The sequence below is a fragment of the Neofelis nebulosa genome, chromosome 8 (assembly GCF_028018385.1).
Source record: "Neofelis nebulosa isolate mNeoNeb1 chromosome 8, mNeoNeb1.pri, whole genome shotgun sequence".
NCBI classification, from domain to species: Eukaryota; Metazoa; Chordata; class Mammalia; order Carnivora; family Felidae; genus Neofelis; species Neofelis nebulosa.
This window is the reverse complement of record NC_080789.1, coordinates 65302444-65328170: the sequence shown is the minus strand read 5'-3', so window position 1 is coordinate 65328170 and position 25727 is coordinate 65302444. Positions and strand designations below refer to the sequence as shown.

Below are 25727 nucleotides of genomic sequence, written 5' to 3'. Positions count from 1 at the left end.
ATACAACATGCAGGAATAGACAGATACTGTAAGCAGAGAGATGGCTATTCTAAGAAAAAACCAGAAAGAAATGCTGGAGATCAAAAACACTAACAGAAATGAAGAATATCTTTGATGGCCTTATTAGTATACTGGATATGGCTGAGAAAAGAATCTCTGAGTTTCAGGATATGCCAATAGAAACTTCCAAAACTGGGCACCTGGGTGGCTCATTCGATTGAACATCCAACTTCAACTCAAGTCATGATCTCACGGCTAATGAGTTTGAGCCCCGCATCAGGCTCTGTGCTGACAGCTCAGAGCCTGGAGCCTGCTTCAGATTCTGTGTCTCTCTCTCTCTCTCTCTCTCTCTCTCTCTCTCTCTCTCTGCCCCTCCCCCACTCACTCTGTCTCTCTCTCAAAATAAATAAATAAATAAAAATATTTAAAAAAAAAAAAAAAAGAAACTTCCAAAACTGAAAAACAAAGAAGAAAAAGACTGAAGAAAACAGAATATCCAAGAACTGGAGGACAACTGCAAAAGGTGTAACATACATATAATGGGTATACCAGAAAAAGATAGAAAAGAACAGAAGCAATATTTGAAGCAATAATGATGGAACATTTCTCCAAATGGATATCAGACACCAAATCACAGAACTAGGAAACCTAGGAAACTCAGATAATACCAAGTAGGATAAATGCCCCAAAAGTCACACTTAGGCATATCATATTTAAGGTAAAAGTCTTGAAAGAAATCAGAAGGAAAAAACACCTTACCTACAGAGGAGCAAAGATAAAAAGTACATCCAACTTCTCAGAAACCATGCAAGCAAGAGAAAGGAGTATAATGTTTAAAGTGTTGAGAGAGTGGTGCCTGGATGGCTCAGTCAGTTAAAAGTCTGACTTGGGCTCAGGTCATGATCTCATGGTTCATGGGTTCAAGCCCCACGTTGGGCTCTTGTGCTGACAGTTGAGAACCTGGAGCCTGCTTTGGCTTCTGTGTCTTCCTCCCTCTCTGTCCCTCCCCTGCTTGCACTTGTCTCTCTCTCTCTCAAAAATAAATAAACATTAAAAAAAAATTAAGTGTTTAGAGAAAAACTACCTACTTAGAATTCTGTGCCCTGCAAAAATTTTTAAGTGAAGAAAAAAATACAGATTTTCTCAGACAAAAACTGAGAGAATTTTATAGCCAGTAGATCTGCCTTGCAAGAAGTGTTGAAGGACATTCTTCAGAAAAAAGGAACATGATGTAAATCAGAAATTTGGATCTACATAAAGATAGGAAGAGCATTTGAGAAGCAATAAATAAAAATAAAAGGTTTTATTTTTCTTAACTGGTCTAACAGATAATAAATTGTGCAAAATAGTAATAATAATGTATTCAATGATATATGCATGCTAATGTATAGATTAAATGGATGACAGAAATGATACAAGGGATGGAGTGGGAGAAGAATTAGGAATATTTTGTTATTATAAGGCACTTGCAGTATAGTGTTATTTGAAAGTAGGCATGGGTTTGTTGTAAATGTATAGTGCAAAGTCTAGGGCAGCAACTTGAAAAAGTAATGAAAAAAAGTTTAAATGAAGAAAGGAGATAAAATGGAATTATAAAATCTCAAAACTACAAAGTGCAGAAAAAGTATGAAAGACTAAAGAACAAGGGCAATAAATAGAAAACAGTAACAAATATGGTAGATATTAATGCAACTATATCAATAACCATCTTAAATGTTAATGATCTAAATATGCCAATTAAAAGACAGAGATTATCAGAGTGGATCCAAACACAAGACCCAAATATATGTTGTCTATAAAAAACTGACTTTAAATATTAAGATATGTAGGTTAAAAGTAAATGGAAGGGAAAAAATACCATGATAACGCTAATCAAAAGAAAGGAGTAGTTATATTAATTTAAGACAGACTAGACTTTAAAGCAGGGAAAGCTATCAGGGATAAAGAAGGGTATTTTATAATGAGAAAGGGGTCAATATGCCAAGATGACATAATAATCCTTACTGTTTTGCCTAACAACAGAGCATCAAACTACATGAGGCAAAAACTGAGAACTGCAAGGAGAAACAGGTGAATCCTCTGTTGTAGTTGGAGACTTTAACATTCCTCTGTCAGAAGTGGACAGATACAGCAGGCAGAAAATTATTAAGGTTATAGTTGAACTCAACAGCACCATTAATCAAACGGATATAATTGATATCTCTAGACTACTTTATCCAACAATAGCAGCTTACACATTCTTTTCAAACTCACATGACTATAAGCAACAGAATCCTTGACCAAACAAAGGCTCACTTAACAAAAGCCCAGAGGCACATATACTCAGGGTTGTTCTAGCAATTAGATGTCATCAAGGACAGGGTTTTATTTATTTTCCTTCTCTGTAATTCCTGGTGTATTGTCTTTTTATCTTGTGGTTATCACCTCAGGGTTGCCAAAGATTGCAGTAGCTCCAAGCATCACATAACACATCCAGACAGGAAGAGAAAAAAAAATCTTAGTTCTAGTCACTTCTGTTGGAAATAGGAAGAAAGGGAACTGAGGAGTAGGGGGAAATATTATTTAGTTTAGTTTAGTTTTTGTTGCTGTTTTTTTAAGGAGATAAAGCAAAAAGAAGCAATATGGTATTGACCCTAGATTTTGCACAAATTTTTCCTTCTTCCTGTCATCTATGATCTCTTGAGCCCTTCCCACATATTGTATCTCGGTGCCTAGGTATAGTACCTGGCACGTAGTAAGTAGTCCATAAATATTTTTGAAGGGAAAGCAGGCAGAGCAAAGGTAGTGGCAGTTCAGCACAAAGGCAGCTAATTTCTCCAAAACATGTCTGAAATCAGGGGAGGAAAATAATGAGGCACAATATAGAATGGTAAGTGCTAGGATACTATTTAATTATAAGATGCTATGGGAGCACATAGGAGGAATTAGAGAAGACAGATCAGAAAGAATAATTGTTTAAATTGAGCTCTAAGGAGTGGTAGAAATAACTAAAACCAGAGGGAAAGAAATTCTCTTGGTTTGTACTTTAATTTTCACAAAGTAAAATAAATATAATCCTTTTGGGGGGAGGAAGACCTTGAAGAGATTCTAGTGAGGAAAAAAAAGGGAGCATGGCAAGTAGTAACTGATCATATAGTGCCCATTATTACTAACTTAAGATGTCTTAAAGTGTATATTGTCTATATTTCTATTTTTAGTGAAAAATAGCAAAATTCCAAGACTTCAGTTCTCCTATTTCCTATAATGTCTTAATTTTTTTTCACTGTTTTCAGCACCTCTTACTCTGAACGTTTTCAGGCATCTAACTAAACAAGTTAGAGACTCCTAATACATATTTTGTATGTGGTAGAATATCAAAGTGAAAGTTTTGACAAAGCACAATGGAAAAGTTGTCAGATTAAATTCAGGTTGACTGGATAAAGTTGAATATTAATTAAACTGACTCTTAATCTTCTAACTCATACTCAGAGTATGAAATGGTCAAGGAGAAGAGGATTTTGAGAGCATGCCTACCCATTCTCCACTCCAAGAACTTATCACAGCATTTTGGAGGCTCAATAGAATGGGGCCTGATTCAGTACCTAAAAAAAAGCTAAGGCAGTGATTGATTGGCTAGCTGTACTAATAGCAAAGAGGAGGCTGCTGCTGCATTGGGATAAGCCTTCAACCTCAGAGTTTACTTGGACAAAGAAAGGCCCACTGTTTCCAGTAGACTAGATGTGGGCCACATCTATGCATATGTATACCCAAGAAAGGTGGCATAGGGCTGTCATGGGTTCTGTCTGCAAGGGATGCCTAAATATGCAAACACATCTCAGCAGAGAGAAGCTGGAAGTATCACAGATGTAAACAACCAGTTGGGATAAAACTATATTTGACAAGATCAAGAAATCTGCAGATAAGAGATCTCCAGTGATGGTGATCTCCAAGGAACTAATCAAAGTACTTCATGAGTCAGCTTTAAAAATCTGCCACATCCAGGAAGCACTGATGTTAGAAAATGCAACAGTGATAGTAAGAACTTTCCATTTACCCCCTCTCTTCTTCCTTCCAAGACCTCTAATTCCTAAAGGGTCCCATAGTAGCAAGCTGGGAAAGTGAGAAGCAGTAGGGCAGAAAAAAGCAGCTGTTCATATCCTCCTTCTCTGACTCTAAGTTGTAATAAATAGTCTTACCTGGAAGAGAGGAGAAACCTCAACTTTAAAATAAAATCCAAGTTTTACTTGTACATGGTTCTGGACATTTTACTAACCAGATAAACATAGTACTGAAAACTTATCGGAAATGTCACAGAACCATCTAGGTTTTCATCCAGAGGCAGGACAAGAACTAGCCCCACTGAATAAATACAGAGATGAAAAGTCACTTTGGAAAAAAGCTTGGCAATTTCTTATAAAAGTTAAACATATGCTTATCTAACCCATCAACCCCACTCCTGGGTATTTATCTAAGAGAAGTAGAAACTTACATTCACCCCAAAACCTGTATATGAATTTTTATAGCAGTTTTATTTATAATGGCTCCAAACTGGAAACAACTAAAATGTCTTTCACCTGATGAATGAATTAAAAAATGTGGTACAGCCATATAATGGAATAATACTAGTCAGTAAATAAAAAGGAATGAATTAATAATACACGTAAAAACATGGATGAATTTCATAGGAGTTATGCTAAGTGAAAAAAGATTCAAATGGTTACATCCTGTAACCAGGATTCTGTTAATACAGCATCCTGGAAAAGGTAATGTCTAACTTTACACCAAGCACCTACTTTTGGTAATTCCCTGGTGCTATAAGGTAAGGTCAAGGTAGGGAAACAGAAGGTATATGACCAAAGGCCCAATTACCAGAGTTCTCCCAGTCCTTAACTTACTGTGATTTAATGGATCCAAGAGATTTTCTGAAGGTAGATTGAACATCTAACTGGAGTAGCATAGGAATATCTGGGTACCCACCCAGCTGGGCCCAGAGTGAATGTATTGATGTCTTCTCTGTTACTGGGTAGCTTGAAGTCGACAGATCAGCATTCCAGATGGCTTCCATTTGGTCTTCTTGTCTAAAGAACCAGAGAGCACTAACTGGAAGCACCAAACTCTCCTGAGCTCCATATTCAATCAAAATGTATGACTCTTATTCTCCCCTTTTCTCTTCACCACCACCTTGTCCTATGATGCCCTCTCTGGCACTGAAGAACATTAGTTACGCCCACTTTGACTGAGAGAGAGATTAAAACAGCAGAATTTGCTAAAATAGCTTTTTTTTTCTTCACCAAAAGCTGCATTTCCATTTCCATGACTTCACCTAGTGATCTATTTTAAAACTACCTTCTTAGCTTCATAGAATATGTAAACCATATCGAGACTATTTTTTTCCCATCAACATTTTCCCCCTTCCTTCCCAAAGCTCTTACCTTCTCTCTCTCTCTCTCTCTAAAAAAAAAAAAAAAAAAGGAAAACAGGAAAAAAGTAACCTAAGTTTCTTCATTCTGTGTTAAAATAATTTGTTTCATAATAAAGAATAAGCCTCCCTCTTTCTCTGACCCTCCCCTGTTCATGCTCTCCCTCTCTCTGTCTCAAAAATAAACGTTAAAAATTTTTTTTTTGAAAAAAAAAAAAAAAAAAGGGCGCCTGGGTGGCTCAGTCGGTTAAGCGGCCGACTTCGGCTCAGGTCAAGATCTCGCGGTCCGTGAGTTTGAGCCCCGCATCGGGCTCTGTGCTGACAGCTCAGAGCCTGGAGCCTGCTTTGGATTCTGTGTCTCCCTCTCTCTGACCCTCCCCCGTTCATGCTCTCTCTCTCTCTGTCTCAAAAATAAACATTAAAAAATTTTTTTGAAAAAAAAAAATAAGCTTCATTTTTTAGCAAGACCAGCTTTATTAATTTAATTTAAATTTAAAGTTGAACTGAATTAAGTGGGCAAAAATAAAACAATTCACATTCAAGTAGAATATCACAAATTAACAAATGTTTCACAAATCTATAAATGTATGTCCTCATATGATTAATGAAATTAACCTTTCATCTGAAAAAATCTATTGACACTAGTTATGATTCAGTTAGATATAAGTTCAAAAGTATGGGAAAAGAATTCTAACACTTTATTCAAAAAGTTCTGCTTCATCCAATGATTTAGTTAAAGTCTTTAGCATTCACAATTAATGACATGGAAAATTAAACTCCTAGTTGAATCTTTGGAGTAAGCCCATGCATGTGAGATGAGGCACCCAAACATTATAAGGAAGGGATGCCATCAGTCTGTCTCCCTCCAGGACCATTATTGTCATGTCACCTGTAGGGGCAAGAGAGCCCCAGTCTTGAAATTGTTATGAAGGGGAGTCACTAAAAAGAAAACTGGACTTAAATCAGCCCTGGAAAAGAGCAGGCAAGGAGCAGACCAGCATCAGTTTTTAAAAAAAGGAACTCAAAATTAGATGTTAAATATTTAAGGAGAAATATATGTAAGTAAGCCTCTTGTTAAATTAGCTAAGAAAAGTAACACTACCTTAGACTCTCCACTGTACCACATCATAATTGAGGGGAAGGAGAAGCTCTTGGACAGGAAAAAAAAAAAAAAGCCAGAGGTCCCACATGTCGTCCAAAGAAGGTTTAATGTCGGTCTTTCCTACCACATACCGAAATTTCTTCAATGTGTCAGACTTTCTGTCTTCTTCTATTAGCAGCTCTAGGAATGATTGTTGAACAGATTTGGTAGAGGCAGGTATCTGCTTTTTGTCGATGATGCAAGGGATAGGTTGACTAAGACTCAATTTATACGTCTGTTGAAGCTAAAAATAAATAAATCAGAAAAGGAAACCATGGGGAGAAAAGGTAAGAGTCTTTAGGAGGATCTGAGCTGGCCCTAGCTAAATGGTGACTCTTCTTTTCCATGGATTTACAAATCCATTTCCTCCACCCTCTTTCTCCCTTCCTCCTAAACACACCTTCACCTCCAACACAAAATTGCAGAGGAGGCACCTATGTTATATAAAAGCCTGCATACGCTATAGTCCTACCCCTCCAATTTCCTAGCTTTGTGAGTTTGGGTTAGTTGCTAACTTTATCTAACCTCTTTCTCCCTATTTCTAAAACAAGGATAATGACACAGGGTTGCTGTGAGTGTTGTATAAGATAATATGTATTATGGCAGCACCCCATACATTGTGAAGTGGTATGCAAAGCTAATGATAACACCTACTGAATACTTACTGAATGTCACATGCTTTTTATATATTAACTCATTTGGCATTTACAGCAACCTTATGTGGTGGTGGGTACTGTTGTTACCTTTGTCTTACACATAGAGATCTGAAGCTCAGAAAATTTTAGATCTTGCCCAAAGTCTCGTAGCTAATATGTGGTGAGGCTGATTTGAACCTGCACGATCTGTTAGCAGAACCAAACTCTTGAGCGTTGTAAGGTATTTATTCACTTGTACCCTCTTCTCCCTTTTGCTTTTGCTCCCTCCCTTTTGCTCCCTCTCCCTTCTTCTGCCTTAATAATCACCTCATCATCTAGATCCTGCATTCCCTGATCACAGACCCTTATTCATCCTCTGAAGCGCTCTAGATGTTGTGATTCCTATTAGACACTTCTTGACACTGCCAGCTCATTTTGCTTTATTCCATCTACATTGGCCATGTTTTTTAAACCAAAAACTGTCCAAAATATCCTTTTTGTTTTTTAATTTTTTTTAACTTTTTTTTTTTTTTTTTTTAATTTTTGAGACAGGGAGAGACAGAGCATGAACAGGGGAGGGTCAGAGAGAGAGGGAGACACAGAATCTGAAGCAGGCTCTAGGCTCTGAGCTGTCAGCACAGAGCCCGACGCAGGGCTCGAACTCACAAACCGTGAGATCACGACCTGAGCCGAAGTTGGCTGCCCAACCGACTGAGCCACCCAGGCACCCCATCCTTTTTTTTTTTTTTTTTAATCAAAGAGCTTTGATATTTAAAAAGTAGCTGTCCTGGAGAGTTATGTCTAATTTGGATCAGGCTATGATGAGAAATCTGTATCTTTTAAAGTAGCAAGTAATTTGGGGCACCGGAGTGACTCAGTTGGTTAAGCGTCCGACGTCAGCTCAGGTCATGATCTCACAGCTCATGGGTTCAAGCCCCGCATCAGGATCTGTGCTGACAGCTCGGAGCCTAGAGTCTGTTTCGGATTGTGTGTGTGTGTGTGTGTGTGTGTGTGTGTGTGTCCCTCCCCCACTTGCATTCTGTCTCTCTCCTTCAAAAATAAATAAACATTAAAAAAAATATATATGGGGCGTCTGGGTGGGTAGGTCAGTTGAGCATCTGACTTTGGCTCAGGTCATGATTTTGCAGCTGGTGAGTTCAAGACCCGTGTTGGGCTCTGTGCTGACAGCTCAGAGCCTGGAGCCTGCTTCGGATTCTGTGTCTCCCTCTCTCTCTGCTCCTCCCCTGCTCACACTATGTCTCTCTCTCAAAAATAAATAAAGATTAAAAAATCAAAAAAAAAAGTAGCAAGTAATTTTATAAATGAATTTAGTGAAAGAAAAAGATATATAGATATAAAATAGTCCTAGAACTCCAAGAATGTTCCAGAACTCCATTTTGAGCATGTAGTCCCAGAACAAATAATTCTAATCTCAGCCCTGTAACTTTCTGGAAGGCCACTGTCACCCCAAAAGCATACTAATGGTTATCTCAGAGGGGCTCTGGGACATAATGAGTGTTTGCCAGAGTTTAACAGGATCAGATTCTGTGTGTGGTGCTATGTAAGCAAGTTCAGTAAACTCTTATCTCCTTTATTGACTCATGCTATTAAAATTTGCTTTCTGATAGTTTTGAGGAGAAAAGTAACCATCATGAATCTGTTGGAGAGTGGTGACTTAAGAGGTTTTATACCTAGAGATTGGTAGATGTGGGTTGACTAGGAAGGAGTTGAGCATTTCTAGAAGTCTCTCCAATTCTAATCTTTTCCCATGTAGGGAGTCCAGTCAGCATCCCTGTTGTCAATTTAAGAGTTTTCACTGAGGTCATGGTGTGCTGGCTTGAATGGTAAACCCCTCAAAAGATATATTCACCCAGAATCTGTGAATGTGACCTTATTTGGAAAAAGGGTCTTTACAGATGTAATTAAGGACCTCAAGATGAGATCATCCTGGATTAATCAGGTGGGTCCTATATCCAATGATACATGGTGTTATAAGAGACAGAAAAGAAGATATAGGACACATTGGGAAGAAGGCCATGAGAAGGCAGAGGCAGAGACTGGATCTATGCAGCTACAAGCCAAGGAATGCCAAGGGTTGTTGACAGCTACCGGAGTCTAGGAGAGAGGCATGGAACAAATTTCTCCAGAAGCAACCAGCCGTGCCAACATCTTGATTCCACAAACTCCTCCAGAACGGAGAGAATATATTTCTGTTGTCTTAAGGCATCAAGTTTGTGGTAACTTGTTACAGCGGCTCTAGGAAACTAATATACACAGTATCTCCAGGTAAATGTTATTTTCAAAGCTTACCACTTTCATTTTTCTTACAACACATTGGGAGAGGGAATAGAAAACAAGATACCTGGCTAAATAGGAATATCATTTTCCTCAGGCACTGATTCCGTTTCTGCTCTAAAGACTTCTGCTTGTTGGTCCAGACCTGCATCACCTTTTTCTGGTACTCATCAATTCTGCTCAGCATTATGTAGAGGTTCCGGGTTTCATAACCTTTCCCGGTGTTTTTGATCACTTGTAATCGCCTGATTAGGTTGTTTCTTGAAAAAAAAAATTAACAAGAGTGAGATCGGTATAACTACTGATCCTAATTTAAGCAAACCTAAACCTAGTTACTTTCAGTTCTCATCAGTAGTAAGTAGAGAGGGATGTGATAGGGGTGGGAGGCTTGCTTAATGAGACCTTAATCTGGTTCGTTACATGACTAAACTTTCAAAAAAAATCTATATGATGGTCAAGTTTTCATTAACTCTGGAGTTTTTTAGTGTTACAGTAGTGTTGTTTATTATTATGTTAAAACTTTAGTACTGATAAGACCTATAGAAGGTACTCGAGGGGCGCCTGGGTGGCGCAGTCGGTTAAGCGTCCGACTTCAGCCAGGTCACGATCTCGCGGTCCGTGAGTTCGAGCCCCGCGTCAGGCTCTGGGCTGATGGCTCGGAGCCTGGAGCCTGTTTCCGATTCTGTGTCTCCCTCTCTCTCTGCCCCTCCCCCATTCATGCTCTGTCTCTCTCTGTCCCAAAAATAAATAAAAAAAAAAAAAAAAAAAAAGAAGGTACTCGATACAGTTATGAGAAAGACAGTGTCCTTGCCTTTAAAGCACTTACAAGCCAGAATAGGAGACTAATAAATTAACTGTGTCAAATAGAATGAAATAAGGCTAAACAGAAATATAAAAATGCTGGGGCACCTGGGTGGCTCCGTCGGTTGAGTGTCTGACTCTTGATTCCAGCTCAGGTTATGATCCCAGGGTTGTGGGTGGGATCAAGCCCTGCATCAGGCTCCACCTGTGGAGTCTGCTTAAGCTTCTCTCTCTGCCCCTCTCCCCCACTTGCACACTCTCTAAAATTTTATTTATTTATTTATTTATTTATTTATTTATTTATTTATAAACATGCTATTTGAGCACAAAGGAAAGCGTAATTCATACTAACAAGAGGAATAAAGAAGACCTCATAGGAAGTTGTTACATAGGATCTTGAGGAACAGTCATAAAAATATACTCTCTCTTTACTATAATGCATACCACCAAGTTTGTGTCTCTTAAACAGATAGTGTTTTGCCATCTCTGTTCTATAGGAGAGGAAAAGCAATCTGAGCAAAGTTAAGTAATTTTTCGAAGTTACATAATTAATAGATTGGGGAAGCAAACCCAGATCTTTTCTCTTTCCACAATACCAATATTTCTCAAAATGTGGACCTTGATCACCTGAACTGATCATCTGGGCAGGGTGATGGGGTGGTGGTGGTGCTTATTGAAAATGTAGATTCCAGGGTGCTTTCCTAGACCTCTTGAATCAAAATCTTGTAGGATTCAGGATCAGTATTTTAAACAAATTCTCAGGTAAATCTTTCTGTCACTAAAGTTTAGGGAAAGAGGAGGAGGAATTGAGGGAATACTATAAACAAAGGCAGGAAAATGAGTTATATTTTGAGAGTGGTGAGTATTCCGAGACTTTTAGACCATAGATCTGTGAAAAGATACAGTGGAGGACAATACTGAAATTGCTGGCTTCTGAAAGCTCATAAAAGGCACGTTAAGAAGTTTGGATTTTGGGGGGTGGGGTGAGGAGGGTAGGCAATGATAACCCATTGCAGATATTCTTCTGAATATATGTATTTTACACACACACACACACACACACACACACACACACACACAGAACTAAGAGACCTAACTCTTAGGTCTCTTGTGGGCTATAATTAGTAACTCAGAACATACTATATATATGGATTATTTAATACTTAAATGTGTTAACTCCATATTAATTGGTTAATTTTAATTATTTTCCAATAGCCTTATTTTTTTCATATCTTATGATTTTTTTTGCTCCTATAACCATCCTTATTACACATGTTTTTAATCATTTCTCTACACGCATTACAGAATGCCTACCATATCCATTCCTACAAATAACATTGTTCCCATATATATATGATGGTTATATGTTGTATATATAAGAGATGCAAATGACATAACATTGTGTAAGTTTAAGGTGGACAATGTGTTGATTTGATACATTTATATTGCAATATGATTACCACTGTAACCTTAGCTAACACCTCTATCACATCCCATAAGTATCTTTTTTTGGGGGGTGGGGAGAGCAATCAAGATTTGGTTTTTTTTTTGTTTTTTTTTTTTTAAATTTTTTTTTTCAACGTTTTTTATTTATTTTTGGGACAGAGAGAGACAGAGCATGAACGGGGGAGGGGCAGAGAGAGAGGGAGGCACAGAAGTGGAAACAGGCTCCAGGCTCTGAGCCATCAGCCCAGAGCCTGACGCGGGGCTCGAACTCACGGACTGCGAGATCGTGACCTGGCTGAAGTCGGACGCTTAACCAACTGCGCCACCCAGGCGCCCCCAAGATTTGGTTTTTGAGCAACTTTAAGTTTATAATACAATATTGTTGACTGTAATCACTATGCTATGCATTATATCTCTCCAATAAACCTTGGTTTTCACACCAGATCTTTCCTACTATTTTTCTGTCTATTCACACAGTCTTTTAGATTTTCTCCATAATTCTTCCTTATTGAAATCACATTTAAACTTCATATTAAAATCATAATTCAGTAATGAATTCTTGGAAACTTCAGAAAGTTCATAGTTTCATTTCACGCTTAGAAAAATTATTTTTCATGGATTTGTAAAAAATTTTTTCATGTTTATTTATTTTTGAGGTAAAGAGAGACAGAGCGTGAGTGGGGGAAGAGCAGAGAGGAAGGGAGACACAGAATCTGAAGCAGGCTCCAGGCTCTGAGCTGTCAGCCCAGAGCCCGACATGGGGCTCAAACTCATGAAAGTGAGATCATGACCTGAGTCAAAGTTAGAAGCTTAACCAACTGAGCCACCCAGGCTCCCCTATTGTTCATGGCTTTTTTTAAAAAAAAAATTTTTTTTAACATTTATTTATTTTTGAGACAGAGAGAGACAGAGCATGAACAGGGGAGGGGCAGAGAGAGAGGGAGACACAGAATCAGAAGTAGGCTCCAGGCTCTGAGCCATCAGCCCAGAGCCCGACGCGGGGCTTGAACTCACGGACCGCGAGATGGTGACCTGAGCTGAAGTCGGATGCTTAACCGACTGAGCCACCCAGGCGTCCCTGTTCATGGCTTTTTAAAGATAATTAATTTTATTAATGTAAACACTGAGTCTAGTAGTAACTGCTGAAGTATCTAATTATTTAAAATGCCCTCTCTAGAATCATGGCCATTCAAATCTTCTTACCTTTTGTTCCCACTCTCTTAGAAAATTCCACTTGTATTGATAAAATCTTGCCTCCCTCCTAAGGAATATTTTTTACAGTATTTGATATAGCATCACAATCCAAGGGAAGGTGCTTTACACTTACTGAGCATCCACTATGTGTCGATCATTGTATTAGAAATTGTATTTATGTTTTAAAATTTACATTTAAATGTTTCATTATTTAAAATACATTATTAAAAAATAAAATAAAATACATTATTTCAGTTCATCTTTGCAACCATTCTTCGAAGTAAATATTATCACATCCATTTTACAAACAGCACAGTTGAGTCTCAGAGAGATTCAAAACTGGAAGTTTGAGCCAAGGTGTTCCCGACTTCAAAGTCTGTGTTTAAGAGCAAGCAGGATTAAAATGTGGATATAAAATCATTATAGTTTCCTGCTTCAAGGCAGCATTCTATACTATACCATACTATATAGTACAGTACTTTAGACTCACAGGACTTTGGAAATGAACTTTTTGAATTCATATGTGGTAGCTCTGCTACTTACTAGCTGTGTAACTTTGGCCAATAGGATGAACTTCCTGAATGATTCCTCGTCTCCAAGTTAAATGCAATAATGTATCTAAAGTTTCTCTTCTTCCTAGATGCTTTACAACCTCTTGTGTAGGGATATAACTAGCTTTAAATCATTTATTTAGTTTCTCATTGTCCATGTAACGTTTCCTCAAAGAATTCTAGATTAAACAAGTTTGATTTCCCTACAAAACTTCTATTTCCTTTAGTCTATCAGTTTTCACGTTTTCAAGAGTGCAGTGATTCTCCTTTTATTGCAGATTCCATCAGACTGCCTGGTATGGATGCCCTTCCTTGATGGGAGTTAGTGTTAAAATATCACCCTAGCGGGGCGCCTGGGTGGCTCAGTCGGTTGAGCGGCCGACTTCGGCTCAGGTCATGATCTCACCGTCCGTGAGTTCGAACCCCGCGCCGGGCTCTGTGCTGACGGCTCGGAGCCTGGAGCCTGTTTCAGATTCTGTGTCTCCCTCTCTCTGACCCTCCCCATTCATGCTCTGTCTCTCTCTGTCTCAAAAATAAATAAAAAATAAATGTTAAAAAAAATTTTTTTAAATATCACCCTAGCATAGAATCCCTTCCAGACAACAGGAAATACTGTACACTTGGTTATTTGATTACATACCCTTATACTCCTTCAAAACTTTTGGGTGGATGCCATCTGGCCCTAATTTATGCCTCTGCATGAAGTTTTACTTGCCTTAAATCCACCTTCCATATTAGTGGCATTTTACTTCCCTTGTTAGGAATGTTTCAATTATCCTCTATCACATACAAAATAAAATACAAGTTCTTTAGCATGCCATTTAGGATTCTCTTTGACCTAGCCTATCTTTGCAGTCTTCTCTCTTGCCATATCCTGCTTATTCTTTGTATTCTACCAGCAACAAAGTGGTACACACACACACACACACACACACACACACACACACACGTACATGCACTGCTTTTACTTCCTTCCTTCCTGTGCTCTGCTAGACTCTCTGCCTTCAAAGGTCTGGATGTCTAGCAGTTTTACCTAACTCTCCTGTCTTCAGTCCTCTTCTGTATACTTTGTACATGTACCATCATTGTTCTTTCCACATATAATCACCTGTTTGTGTGGGTGTCTCTCTGAGTTGACTTTGAATGTCCTCAAGGCAGGGATATGGCTTGTCCACCTTTATATCCTGCCACCCTCAGTCCCCTAGGTCTAACACAGTCCCTAGTCAATAGTGGTTGCTATGTTCAGAAATGTTGATGAGTTAAATGATAAATCCTGACAGGTCACCATAATATTTAGTAGCTTTGAGGACTTTCCTCAATATGTATGGAAATGAAATGTTTTATTATCATCATCTGGTCTAATTTTACATCCTCTCCATTCTTGCTTCTCAGATATATTACATTGATCTTGTGCTAATACAACTCTAAAACTATATTTTAGCATTTAATTATGGAATCTTCACTTACAGAGGTTCTACAAAGTGTTCTTTGCTCAAAAATAGTTTAGGGATGCCTGGGTGGCTCAGTTGGTTGAGCATCCAACATCAGCTCAGGTCATGATCTCAGTGGCATGGATTCGAGCCCCACATCGGGCTCTGTGCTGACAGATCAGAGCCTGGAGCCTGCTTTAGATTCTATGTCTCCTGCTCTCTCTGCCCCTCCCCCCCCCTCAAAAAAATAAACATAAAAATTTTTTTAAAAAGATTATCTGGGACATATATACAATGGAATATTACTCAGCCATTAAAAATGAAATCTTGCCATTTGCAACTATGTGGATGGAGCTAAAGTATATTATGCTAAGTGAAATAAGCCCATCAGAGATAAATACCATGTGATTTCATTCATATATGGAATTTAAGGATCAAAACAGATGAACACAGAGGGGAAAAAGAGAGAAGCAAACCATAAAAAAGACTCTTAACTCTAGAGAACAAACCGAGGGTTGCTGGAGGGAAGGCAGGTGGGGGGATGGGCTAAATGGGTGATGGGCACTAAGGAAGACACTTGTTGTAATGAGCACTCGGTGTTACATGTAAGTGATAAGTCACTAGATTCTACTCCTGAAACTAGTATTACACGACATATTAACTAACTAGAATTTAAATAAAAATAAAAACATGAAACAAACAAAAATAATGATATGAACATATAAAAATCAAAGTTTTCTATAAGGCAAAAGGCAGAATCAAAACACAAAGATTAAAAAAAGTAATAAAAATAAATTTTTAAAAAGTCCAGTAATATTCACATGTCCTGGAAGCTGAGCATAAACTTCACTCTATGCCTGCCTAGCAGGGCCTATGTTTCTTCCTTTTACCCACACTTCTAGCTTATATATCCTTTCCTTGATATGAAGCTCTTGGCTAGAAAAGAGTTCCGTCTCTAGGATCTGAGAGAAGTGTGTGTGAATTTGGATAGTAGATACAACTGCCCTGCTATGGTCTTGACGTACAGAAATTTTCTATTTGCACTTGACAAGGTGGCACAAAATGCACTTTCAGTATAGAAAACATGCAATTTTCCAAATAACTACTTGATTGGGTGGGCATAATCAACATGAGCAGTAAGTGTGGTTTCATAAAGTGGAGCTAAAAAAAAAAAGGGCATTTTAAAATAACTTTTTGAGGGGCGCCTGGGTGGCTCAGTCGGTTGAGCGGCCAACTTCGGCTCGGGTCATGATCTCGCGGTCCGTGAGTTCGAGCCCCGCGTCGGGCTCTGTGCTGACCGCTCAGAGCCTGGAGCCTGTTTCAGATTCGGTGTCTCCCTCTCTCTGACCCTCCCCCGTTCATGCTCTGTCTCTCTCTGTCTCAAAAAATAAAATAAACGTTAAAAAAATTTTTTTTAAATAACTTTTTGAATAGTATAGCTCCCTAAGTGAGGAAAGGAGACATTTTCATGTGTCCTTGTCTAGTCATTTTAAGCACCAGTAAGTTAATAGCTCTGTATCTTTTGGGGTTTTGTACCATGTAACGCCTTTTATACCTGTTGGATTCTGTTGTTATTTTTTGTGTATTATATATATTTTTTTATTTTGCTGGGAAAAAAAAAAGGTCTAGGATTATTCAGTCTGGAAAGAGAACTCCAAAGACAGGTACAGAGTAAAATATTTGTCAACAAATCTGATTACTTATGCTTTGAAATGGAAAGTTCTGATTATATCTTGAATTAGTCTCTTTTATCTTGCTGTTCCAATCCTTAGTCTCAAATTAATTCAGTCCTTAAAAGTATAAATTTCATGAGAACAGGGTACTTTGTCTGCTTTATTCACTACTGTATCCTTAGCACCTAATACAATACTTGGCACATAGTAGGCATTAATAAATATTTGTTAAATAAATGGCATAAGTTGTTCCTGTAATTAATGATAACCCTTTCTAGTATAGGTTTTAGTGTGACCTCTTGTAATTTTAGGTAAAAGATATCCCCAAATTAATACGTTGGTAATCTCAAACATAAGTGCTAAGGATAGCAGGACAGTTGTCGCTTTCCCTGACCTATTTCTGGTATTTGCAATTTTTATTTTTATTTGTTTGTTTGTTTTTGAGAGAGAGAACACTTGCAAGTGCAAGCACAGGAGGGGCAGAGGGAAAAGGAGAGAGAGAATCTTAAGCAGGCTCCATGCTCAGTGCAGAGCCCCACACAGGGCTTGATCTCACGACCATGAGATCATGACCTGGACCTGAGCTGAAATCAAGAGTCAGATGCTCAACTGCCTGAGCCACCAGTTGGCTGGCACCCCTATATTTGCAATCTTTTTTTTTTTTTGGCAATTTAAAAAAATCAGGACCAGGACCTGTTTCCTCCAAGTTGCTTCAGCAGCAAGGTTACCATGGCAACACCTTGTATATAACCTGCCATCTCCCATTTTAAGAATCATACATCTTCTGGTGAACTCAAGAAGATGAAAGAAATTTAGAAAAACTAAAAGCATTTTTAAGCTTTTGAAGTTGATATTTTGGAGATCAATCATGATCCACAAAATATATCTGAGCATCTCTGCTAGAGATATAAATGGATGAAATAGATCATATAACATTTTTTATTTCCAAAAAAATATATCTCCTTTTGCTATCTTAAATAGGCTTCATTCCACAGACCTTCTGTAAGAGAATGTTTTAGGGGCACCTGGGTGGCTCAGTTGGTTAAGCATCTGACTTTGGCTCAGGTCATGATCTCACGGTTTGTGAGTTTGAGCCCCGTGTCAGGCTCTATGCTGACAGCTCAAAGCCTAGAGCCTGCTTCAGATTCTGTGTGTCTCTCTCTCTCTGCCCCTCCCCCACTCACGCTCTGTCTCTCTCTCAAAAATAAGCATTAAAAAAAAGAGAGAAGGGCTCCTGGGTGGCTCAGTCGGTTAAGTGTCTGACTTCACTCAGGTCATGATCTCACAGTTTGTGAGTTCAAGCCCCTCGTCGGGCTCTGTGCTGACAGCTTGGAGCCTGAAGCCTCCTTCAGATTCTGTGTCTCCCTCTCTCTCTGCCCCTCACCTGCTCACACTCTGTCTCTCTCTGTCTCTCAAACGGAAATAAACATTAAAAATTAAAAAAAAGAGAGAGAATATTTTAGAACATCTAATCCGACAAACATGTATATACTTATAGAGCAATGAAGGGAGGATATTTAAAATCAGGACTAAACCAGAAAACTGAACCTCCAATATTACATCTACCTTGCACGCTGGATCAGCCTGTAAGCAATGTACTTGCGGAATAAGTATCCCAGCCGAACTGTGTCCGTATGAAGTGTCTCAATTATGAGATTCCTAGCTGTTGTGTGTAGTTGTGAAGGAAGTCCAGAAGCTTTTGTGGCCTGATTTAAGAGTATCAGGTTCTTTCTCTGAGCCTCTACATCAACAAAATATCTCTGCTCTTTGAGCTCTTGGGGAGTGGAAGGGGGCACTAGCATCTTGGGTTTCTTGGTACCTGAAACTGAAGTCAGTATCCAGGACTTGTCTATAGGGGAGAACTTGGATTTCTGGTCCCATTCAGAAGATGAGATCTGTGATGTTTTGGGTAGTTTAGTCGTAAGAGAGGGTAGTGATGTTATAGGCTTCATGAGAGTCGGAATGTAAGGGGTTTGTGATACTGGTGTCTTGTAATTGGTGAGATAGGACTGAAATGTTCTAAATTGTTCCATGGCAATAGGATCATGGCATATCGGGATTTCTTCCAAAGTGTCAGACGCCTCTGATATTTGGAACTTCTTAGTGGTGAAAGGGGCTTGAGTTACCTTGAAATCAGTAGCACTGGGATGAACAAATGCTGAATTAGGTTTCAGAGAAGAAATAATTGCCAATCTTTCCTTACTTTTCTTGGAGACAGAAGAGGACAAATCTTTCAGGGGCCTTCCAGGAGTTGGAGAGGTCCATAATGTTGGAAGATGCCCAGGGGTGGGAGGGATCCACAGTGGGGAAGCTTGACGCTGCCCAAGGGGAGAAGAGGCTTGTAGATAGTGAGATTGCTCACAGGTAGCAGCGGGCTGGAATGCCTGGGGCTGCTCAGAGAGTGTTAAGGGTCTAGGTTCCAGGAGCTCCCCATGGATGGAAGAGGTTCCAGGAACCAAGGGCTTCCTAGGAGAAAGAGGAGCCAAGAGATCAGGAATCTGTGCAGAGGTGAGTGGGACTCCAGATATAAGGGGCTGCCTGGAGACCAGAGGGGCTTCTGATATCAGAGGTAGCTGAGGAGTCCTAGAGCCCCAAGAGGAAAAGAACTGCTGAAGGCCGAGAAGGGTCTCCAGTGTAAGAGGCTGCCCTAAAGTTGGCAGGGTCTCAGCTATGGGAAATTTCTCAGGAGTCAGTGGGACCTCTGGTGCTACAAACTCAACAGAGGTGGATTGACCTTTAGAAAACAGGGTCTGTTTAGAGGAAGGAAAAGTCTGTGGTGCAAGGAGTTTCCCAGGCTCAGAACGAATTCTCACTCCTAGTGATTTACCAGGGATTTGGGAGAGAGGAGAGTGTGATATCTGCAAAGGAATAGGAGAGACCTCCAATGCAGAGGATTTCTCAGCAATAGCAGCAGATGCTGGGGATTGCCTAGGAAGGACAGAAGCCTTCAATTTTTGAAGTGATCTAAGACTGGAAGGATCCAATGTGGGTAACTTCTTAGAAATGTGAGGAGCACTTGGTGTGACAGATTTATCAGTAACAGGCACAATCCCAACTTTCAGGGTATGTTCTAAAAGAGGATGGACCCCAAGTGGTGAGAGCTGTTCATTAATGAGAGGTGCTCTTGATTTTAGGTCATCTACCCCCATGGGATGGGATTGTCCTGGAATGAAGGGAGCTCCCAAAGGCTGGACTTGCTCAAGGGTAAGGGGAAATCCTAAGACATGGGATTTGTCTGATTTATCTGATTCCCAGAAGTGTTCTGGAGAGAGAGAAATACCTAATGCTTGAGCCTGTTCTAAGGAGAGAGGGGCACCGAAAGCCTGGGTCTGTTCAGGGGTAAGAGTGACAGCTGAGACCCAGGCATTTTCTGGAGTGATAGGGACACCCAATTTCTGGGCCTGTGATGCAGTGAGAGGAGACTCCCATGCATGAACTTTCTCAAGGGTGTGTATGAAACCCAAGCCCTGGCATTTCTCAGGGCTGAGGGTGACCACCAATGCCTTGAACTGCTCAGGGGTGAGAGTGATCCCCAGTGCCTGTGCCTGCTCAGGAGTGAGAGTGATCCCCAGTGCCTGTGCCTGCTCAGGGGTGAGAGTGATCCCCAGTGCCTCTGCCTGCTCAAGGGTCACGGTGATCCCCCGTGCCTGGGCCTGCTGAGGGGTCAGAGTGATCCCTTGTGCCTGGGCCTGCTCAGGGGTGAGAGAGATCCCCAGTGCCTGTGCCTGCTCAGGGGTGAGAGTGATGCCCTGTGCCTGTGCCTGTGCCTGCTGAGGGGTCAGAGTGAGCCCCAGTACCTGGGCCTGCTCAGCGGTCAGAGTGATCCCCTGTGCCTGGGCCTGCTGAGGGGTCAGAGTGATTGCCTGTGCCTGCTGAGGGGTCAGAGTGACCCCCCGTGCCTGTGCCTGCTGAGGGGTCAGAGTGATCCCCAGTGCCTGGGCCTGCTCAGAGGTGAGAGAGATCCCCTGTGCCTGGGCCTGCTCAGGGGTCAGAGTGATCCTCTGTGTTTGGGCCTGCTGAGGGGTCAGAGTGATTGCCTGGGCTTGGGCCTGCTCAGGGACGAGAGGGATCCCCCGTGCCTGGGTGTGCTCCAGGGTCATAGTGACCCCCTGTGCCTGGGCCTGCTCAGGGGTGAGAGTGATCCCCTGTGCCTGGGCCTGCTGAGGGGTGAGAGAGATCCCCTGTGCCTGGGCCTTTTCAGGGGTGAGAGTGATCCCCTGTGCCTGGGCCTGCTGAGGGGTCAGATTGATTGCCTGGGCCTGCTGAGGGGTGAGAGTGATCCCCCCTGCCTGTGCCTGCTGAGGGGTCAGAGTGATCCGCAGTGCCTGGGTCTGCTCAGGGGTGAGAGAGATCCCCTGTGCCTGGGTCTGCTCAGGGGTGAGAGAGATCCCCAGTGCCTGTGCCTGTTCAGGGGTCAGAGTGATCTCTTGTGCCTGTGCCTGCTGAGGGGTCAGAGTGATCCCCAGTGCCTGTGCCTGCTGAGGGGTCAGAGTGATCCCCCGTGCCTGGGCCTTTTCAGGGGTGAGAGTGTTCCCCCGTGCCTGGGCCCACTGAGAGATCAGAGTGACCCCCTGTGCCTGGGCCTGCTCAGGGGTGAGAGTGATCCCCTGTGCCTGGGCCTTTTCAGGAGTGAGAGTGATCCCCTGTGCCTGGGCCTTTTCAGGGGTGAGACTGATCCCTTGTGCCTGTGCCTGCTCAGGGGTCAGAGTGACCCCTTGTGCCTGGGCCTTTTTGGGGGTGAGAGTGATCCCTTTTGCCTGGGCCTGCTCAGGGGTCAGAGTGATCGCCTGTGCCTGGGCCTGCTGAGGAGTGAGAGTGATCCCCCCTGCCTGGGCCTGCTCAGGGGTCAGAGTGATCCCCTGTGCCTGGGCCTGCTCAGGGGTCAGAGTGATCCCCTGTGCCTGGGCCTGCTGAGGGGTCAGAGTGATTGCCTGTGCCTGCTGAGGGGTCAGAGTGATCCCCAGTACCTGTGCCTGCTCAGGGGTGAGAGTGACCCCCTGTGCCTGGGCCTGCTCAGGGGTGAGAGTGATCCCCTGTGCCTGGGCCTTTTCAGGGGTGAGAGTGATCCCTTGTGCCTGTGCCTGCTCATGGGTGAGAGTGATCCCCAGTGCCTGGGGCTGCTGAGGGGTCAGAGTGATTGCCTGGGCCTGCTGAGGGATGAGAGTGATCCCCCCTGCCTGTGCCTGCTGAGGGGTCAGAGTGATCCCCAGTGCCTGGGCCTGCTCAAGGGTGAGAGTGATCCCCTGGGTCTGGGCCTGTTCAGGGCTCAGAGTGATTCCCAGTGCTTGGGCCTGCTGAGATGTTAGAGTGATCCCCCCTGCCTGTGCCTGCTCAGGGGTAAGAGTGATCCCCTGTGTCTGGGCCTGCTCAGAAGTGAGAGTGATGCCCTGTGCCTGTGACTGCTCAGGAGTGACCATGATCTCCAGTGCCTGTGCCTGCTGAGGGGTGACAGTGATCCCCATTTCCTGTACTTGGTCAGGGGTGACAGTAATGTCCGGTGCCTTGACCCCCTCAGGGGTGAGTGTGATACCCTGTGCCAGGGTCTGCTCCTCGGTGAAGGTGAACCCCAGTTCATGGGCCTGCTCGAGGGTGAGCGTGATCCCCTGTGACTGAGATTGCTGAGGAATAACAGTGGTCCCCAGTGCCTGGGCCTGCTCATAAGTGAGGGTGATCCCCAATTCCTGGGCCTGCTTGGGGGTGAGAGTGATCCCATGTGCCTGTGCCTGCTTATCAGTGAAGGTGAACCCCAGTTCATGGGTCTGCTCAGGTATGAAAGTGATCCCCAGTGCCTGTTCCTGCTGAGGGGTGAGAGTGATCCCTTGTGCCTTGGCTTGCTGAGGAGTGACAGTGGTCCTGAGTGCCTGGGCCTGCTCAGGGGTGAGAGTGATTCCCAAGGCCTGTGCCTGCTGAGGGGTGAGAGTGATCCCCTGTGCCTGGGCCTGCTCAGGAGTGAGAGGGATCCCAAGTGCCTGAGCCTGTTGAGGAGTGACAGTGATCCCCAATGCCTTTTGAAGAGTGTCAGTGATGCTCATTTCCTGGGCCTGCTCAGGGGTAAGACTGATCCCCAGTGCCTGGGCCTGTTCTGGGGCCACAGTGATGCCTAGTTCTTTGGCCTTTTGAGGGGTGATAGTGATCTCCAGTTCCTGGGCCTGTTGAGGAGTTAGAGTGAGGGTCTTTGTGGGAGACTGTCCAGAAATTGGAAAGGCCCCAGGTGATGGCGATTGTGTCGATGGAGAAGGAGTGATTGGTATAGGGTGCTTTCCGTCAGCAAAATTTTCTAATGTCTTCAGATGTCCATGGAACACTTTTCTTTGGTGTAACTGGGATGCTACTTTCGGTATGCTCTTCCATTTGGGAGACACTGTCACTGAAGTTTGGATGAGCATCTTTTCTAGTGTGTCAGAATTTTTCTCATTGATCTTCCTCTGATCCTTTGTCTTTTTCTGCTTCTGCCTTCCATGGTCTTCTATGTTTCTCCTTGGCTTCTGCTTCTCTTCTTTCTCCCTATTTATTTCTAGCTTCGGGTGTCTCAGTTCCTTCTGAACTGGCCTCATCTGCTCCTCCTCCTCCTCCTCCAGGGGTACCAATTGTTCTTCCATTTCTTGATTCCATGCCTCCAGCTGCTGCTGTTTTGGCTTCTGATATTCTTTCTCTTTTCTTTGCATTTGCTCGTCATCTTGCTCAGTCTGTTTTTGTTGTTCCTTCCATGCTTCCTCTTCCTGCCACCATTTCTGCTTCTGTTGCCTTTGCTTTCTCTCCTTCATTTGGAGCCATGACTCTTCCTTCTCCAATTTTTTACTTATCAGCTCATGGCTCTTCTTCCAGAAACTCCCTTCCTCTTGCAAATGGTGTTTGAGACCCTCACCAAATACTTTTTCTTGACCTTCTTGCAAATATTCATCCCACCTCTGTTTTTCCTTTTCCTTGTGGTCTCTCCCTACTGTTGAGGCTACTAGAGCATCTCTTTCACCTTCTATTTCAGTCAAGATCATTTGTATTAAATTGTCAATTAATGGGTCCATGCTCTTAGATGAGAGTAAGGTGCTAATTTCAGCCTTTGCACTAATTGGCTTCTGAAAATGCAATCCTGGCATAAATGAGACTTCCTTTTTTCGTTTCATAGGTTTCTCTCCAACTTGTCCTGCATTTTGTATATCTTTGTATTCTCTCAAGATTTTTGCCACAGTTTCAGCCACAGTTTGGAAGTATTCTTCAATTTTTGCCTTTATGATTTCTAATTTTTCGACCTCTGCTGTTTTTAATAATAACCCCTCTTTTGGCACAGCCTTTTTATCCAAAGGCTTTCCTATGTTATCAATTTTCTCATTTAGGAAAGCCATTATAGCTTTTTGAAATTCTTCTAGGTTACTCTCTTCACTTTTGCCATCTGGGCTTTCTAGAACTCTTGTAGATTCTGAAGTCTCTTTTGCTATCCTAGATTGTGATTTAACAAGTTCAGGAGACTTGAATTTCTTGGCTAAGACTATGATATCCTCAGTTTTTCCCTCTTTGCTTGTGGTGGTTCTTGGAGAGATCTGATGTTTCTTCCCTTTTGTTTTCATTTTCTCAGAGGAATAACCAAGTTCAGTCAATCTGAATTGCTCTGCTTGGCTACTCATCTCACTTTTGCTCTCTTTGTCCATTGACTCAGTGGTGGGCTCTTCTTTATTCTCTGAAGAAATCTGGCTTTTGTCATGTGAATATTCAGGTTTGACCTTCCTGAGTCTTTCCCACATACTACCTGTTCCACTTTTGCCACTTTGTCTTTTTGTGTCAGTAGAAGGGTAATCAGTAGGGACATAGCGACTTTTTGATTCTGCGAATGACTTTGGTTTGGCTTCAGAAAAGGATTTCATTTCTTTTCTATTCTTTTCCAGTGCCTGTAGCTCCAAGTCATGATCAAGTTTGGTCTCTTTCTGTTTACCTTTATCATCACTCAGATGTGATCCAGAGGTCTCATCCATAGATGAGCCTTTAATTTGCTTTTTCTTTTGTGATTGATACTGGTCATCATCTTTCTTCAGTGACACCTTAGCTTCAGTGATACCTTCAGAAGACTCTTTTTGGTTTTTTTCAGGTAAAGGGTATTGCTGTTCAATTAAATCTGGGGTCATTTCAGCTGGGGCTGTATATGAAAATGCTGAGTCCCACTGGATCCCCAAGGCTTTGGTCTCTTGGGTTTGGGCCTTGTCTATAATGTTTTCAAATTCTTTAGCCAAAATATTTTCCATACTGTCTTCTATGTCAGTTTTGCTAATGGCAATGGATGATTGTGGAGAAAGCTCAGGCAACGCTTTCAAGGTTGATGTGGGTAATGCTGTAGGTAGTTGTTGCTCTACAATACCTTTGGACTGAATAAATTGTTCATATTTTTCTTCTGCATCTTGAAGTTTCTGCTGAAGTATTTCATTTTGTTCACTGAGATCTCGTATTATTTTCAGAGAGAGCTCTTTTTCTTTTTCACTTGTCTCATTTGTATACATATTAGCACTTTGGAGGATAAAAACTTTTACTTCATCATTTAGTGTATTCAAAGCTTTAGAAAGGTTTACTATTGTTGATGATATATATTTAATAGCATTGTTTTCCAATTTATTGAACATTGCAGTGTTTATGAGTTCCTGTAGCATATCTTGGATTTCTGAAACTTTTGTGTTTGTTGCAAATTCATCACTAATCATCTGATCTGGTCTTAAAGCATGAGCTGTTGCAGGTCGCTTTATAACCCTTTCTTTCCAAGATTTCCATAGAGTACCTCTAGATGCTGGAGGAAAAAAACCACAAAACATAAAATAATGAGATTGCATTTCTTCTTCTGTGTGGTGCTCTATCTATGCTAAAGCCTAGGAATTTAGCCTAAATTATGGATAAGTATAGGATAAAGATTCATCAGAAAGCTTTGGCTCCAATGCGGCACCTGACTGGCTCAGTCTATAGAGCATATGACTCTTGATCTCAAGGTTGTGAGTTTGAGCCCCATGTTGGGTGTAGAGATTACTTAAGAAGAAAAAGAAAAAAGAAAGATTTTATTTTTATTTTATTTATTTATTTTTTTGAGAGAGAGAGAGAGAGAATATCTTAAGCAGGCTCCACACTCAGCATGGAGCCCAATGCAAGGCTCAGTCTCACAACTGTGAGATCATGACCTGAGCTGAAATCAAGG

The 25727-nt window shown here is 41.6% G+C and overlaps 1 protein-coding gene across 1 annotated transcript in view; it reads right to left on the bottom strand.

Moving 5' to 3' along the window:
• FAM186A (family with sequence similarity 186 member A) overlaps positions 1–25727 on the bottom strand; it is a 79703-nt gene that overhangs the window by 1629 nt on the left and 52347 nt on the right. Inside the window, exons 4-7 of the mRNA XM_058742807.1 lie at positions 18131–25328; positions 9537–9729; positions 6632–6783; positions 4875–5057 (exon numbers count right to left, since the gene is read on the bottom strand). Of these exons, the coding sequence (XP_058598790.1) occupies positions 4875–5057; positions 6632–6783; positions 9537–9729; positions 18131–25328 (7726 nt within the window). The remainder of the gene's footprint in view (positions 1–4874; positions 5058–6631; positions 6784–9536; positions 9730–18130; positions 25329–25727) is intronic.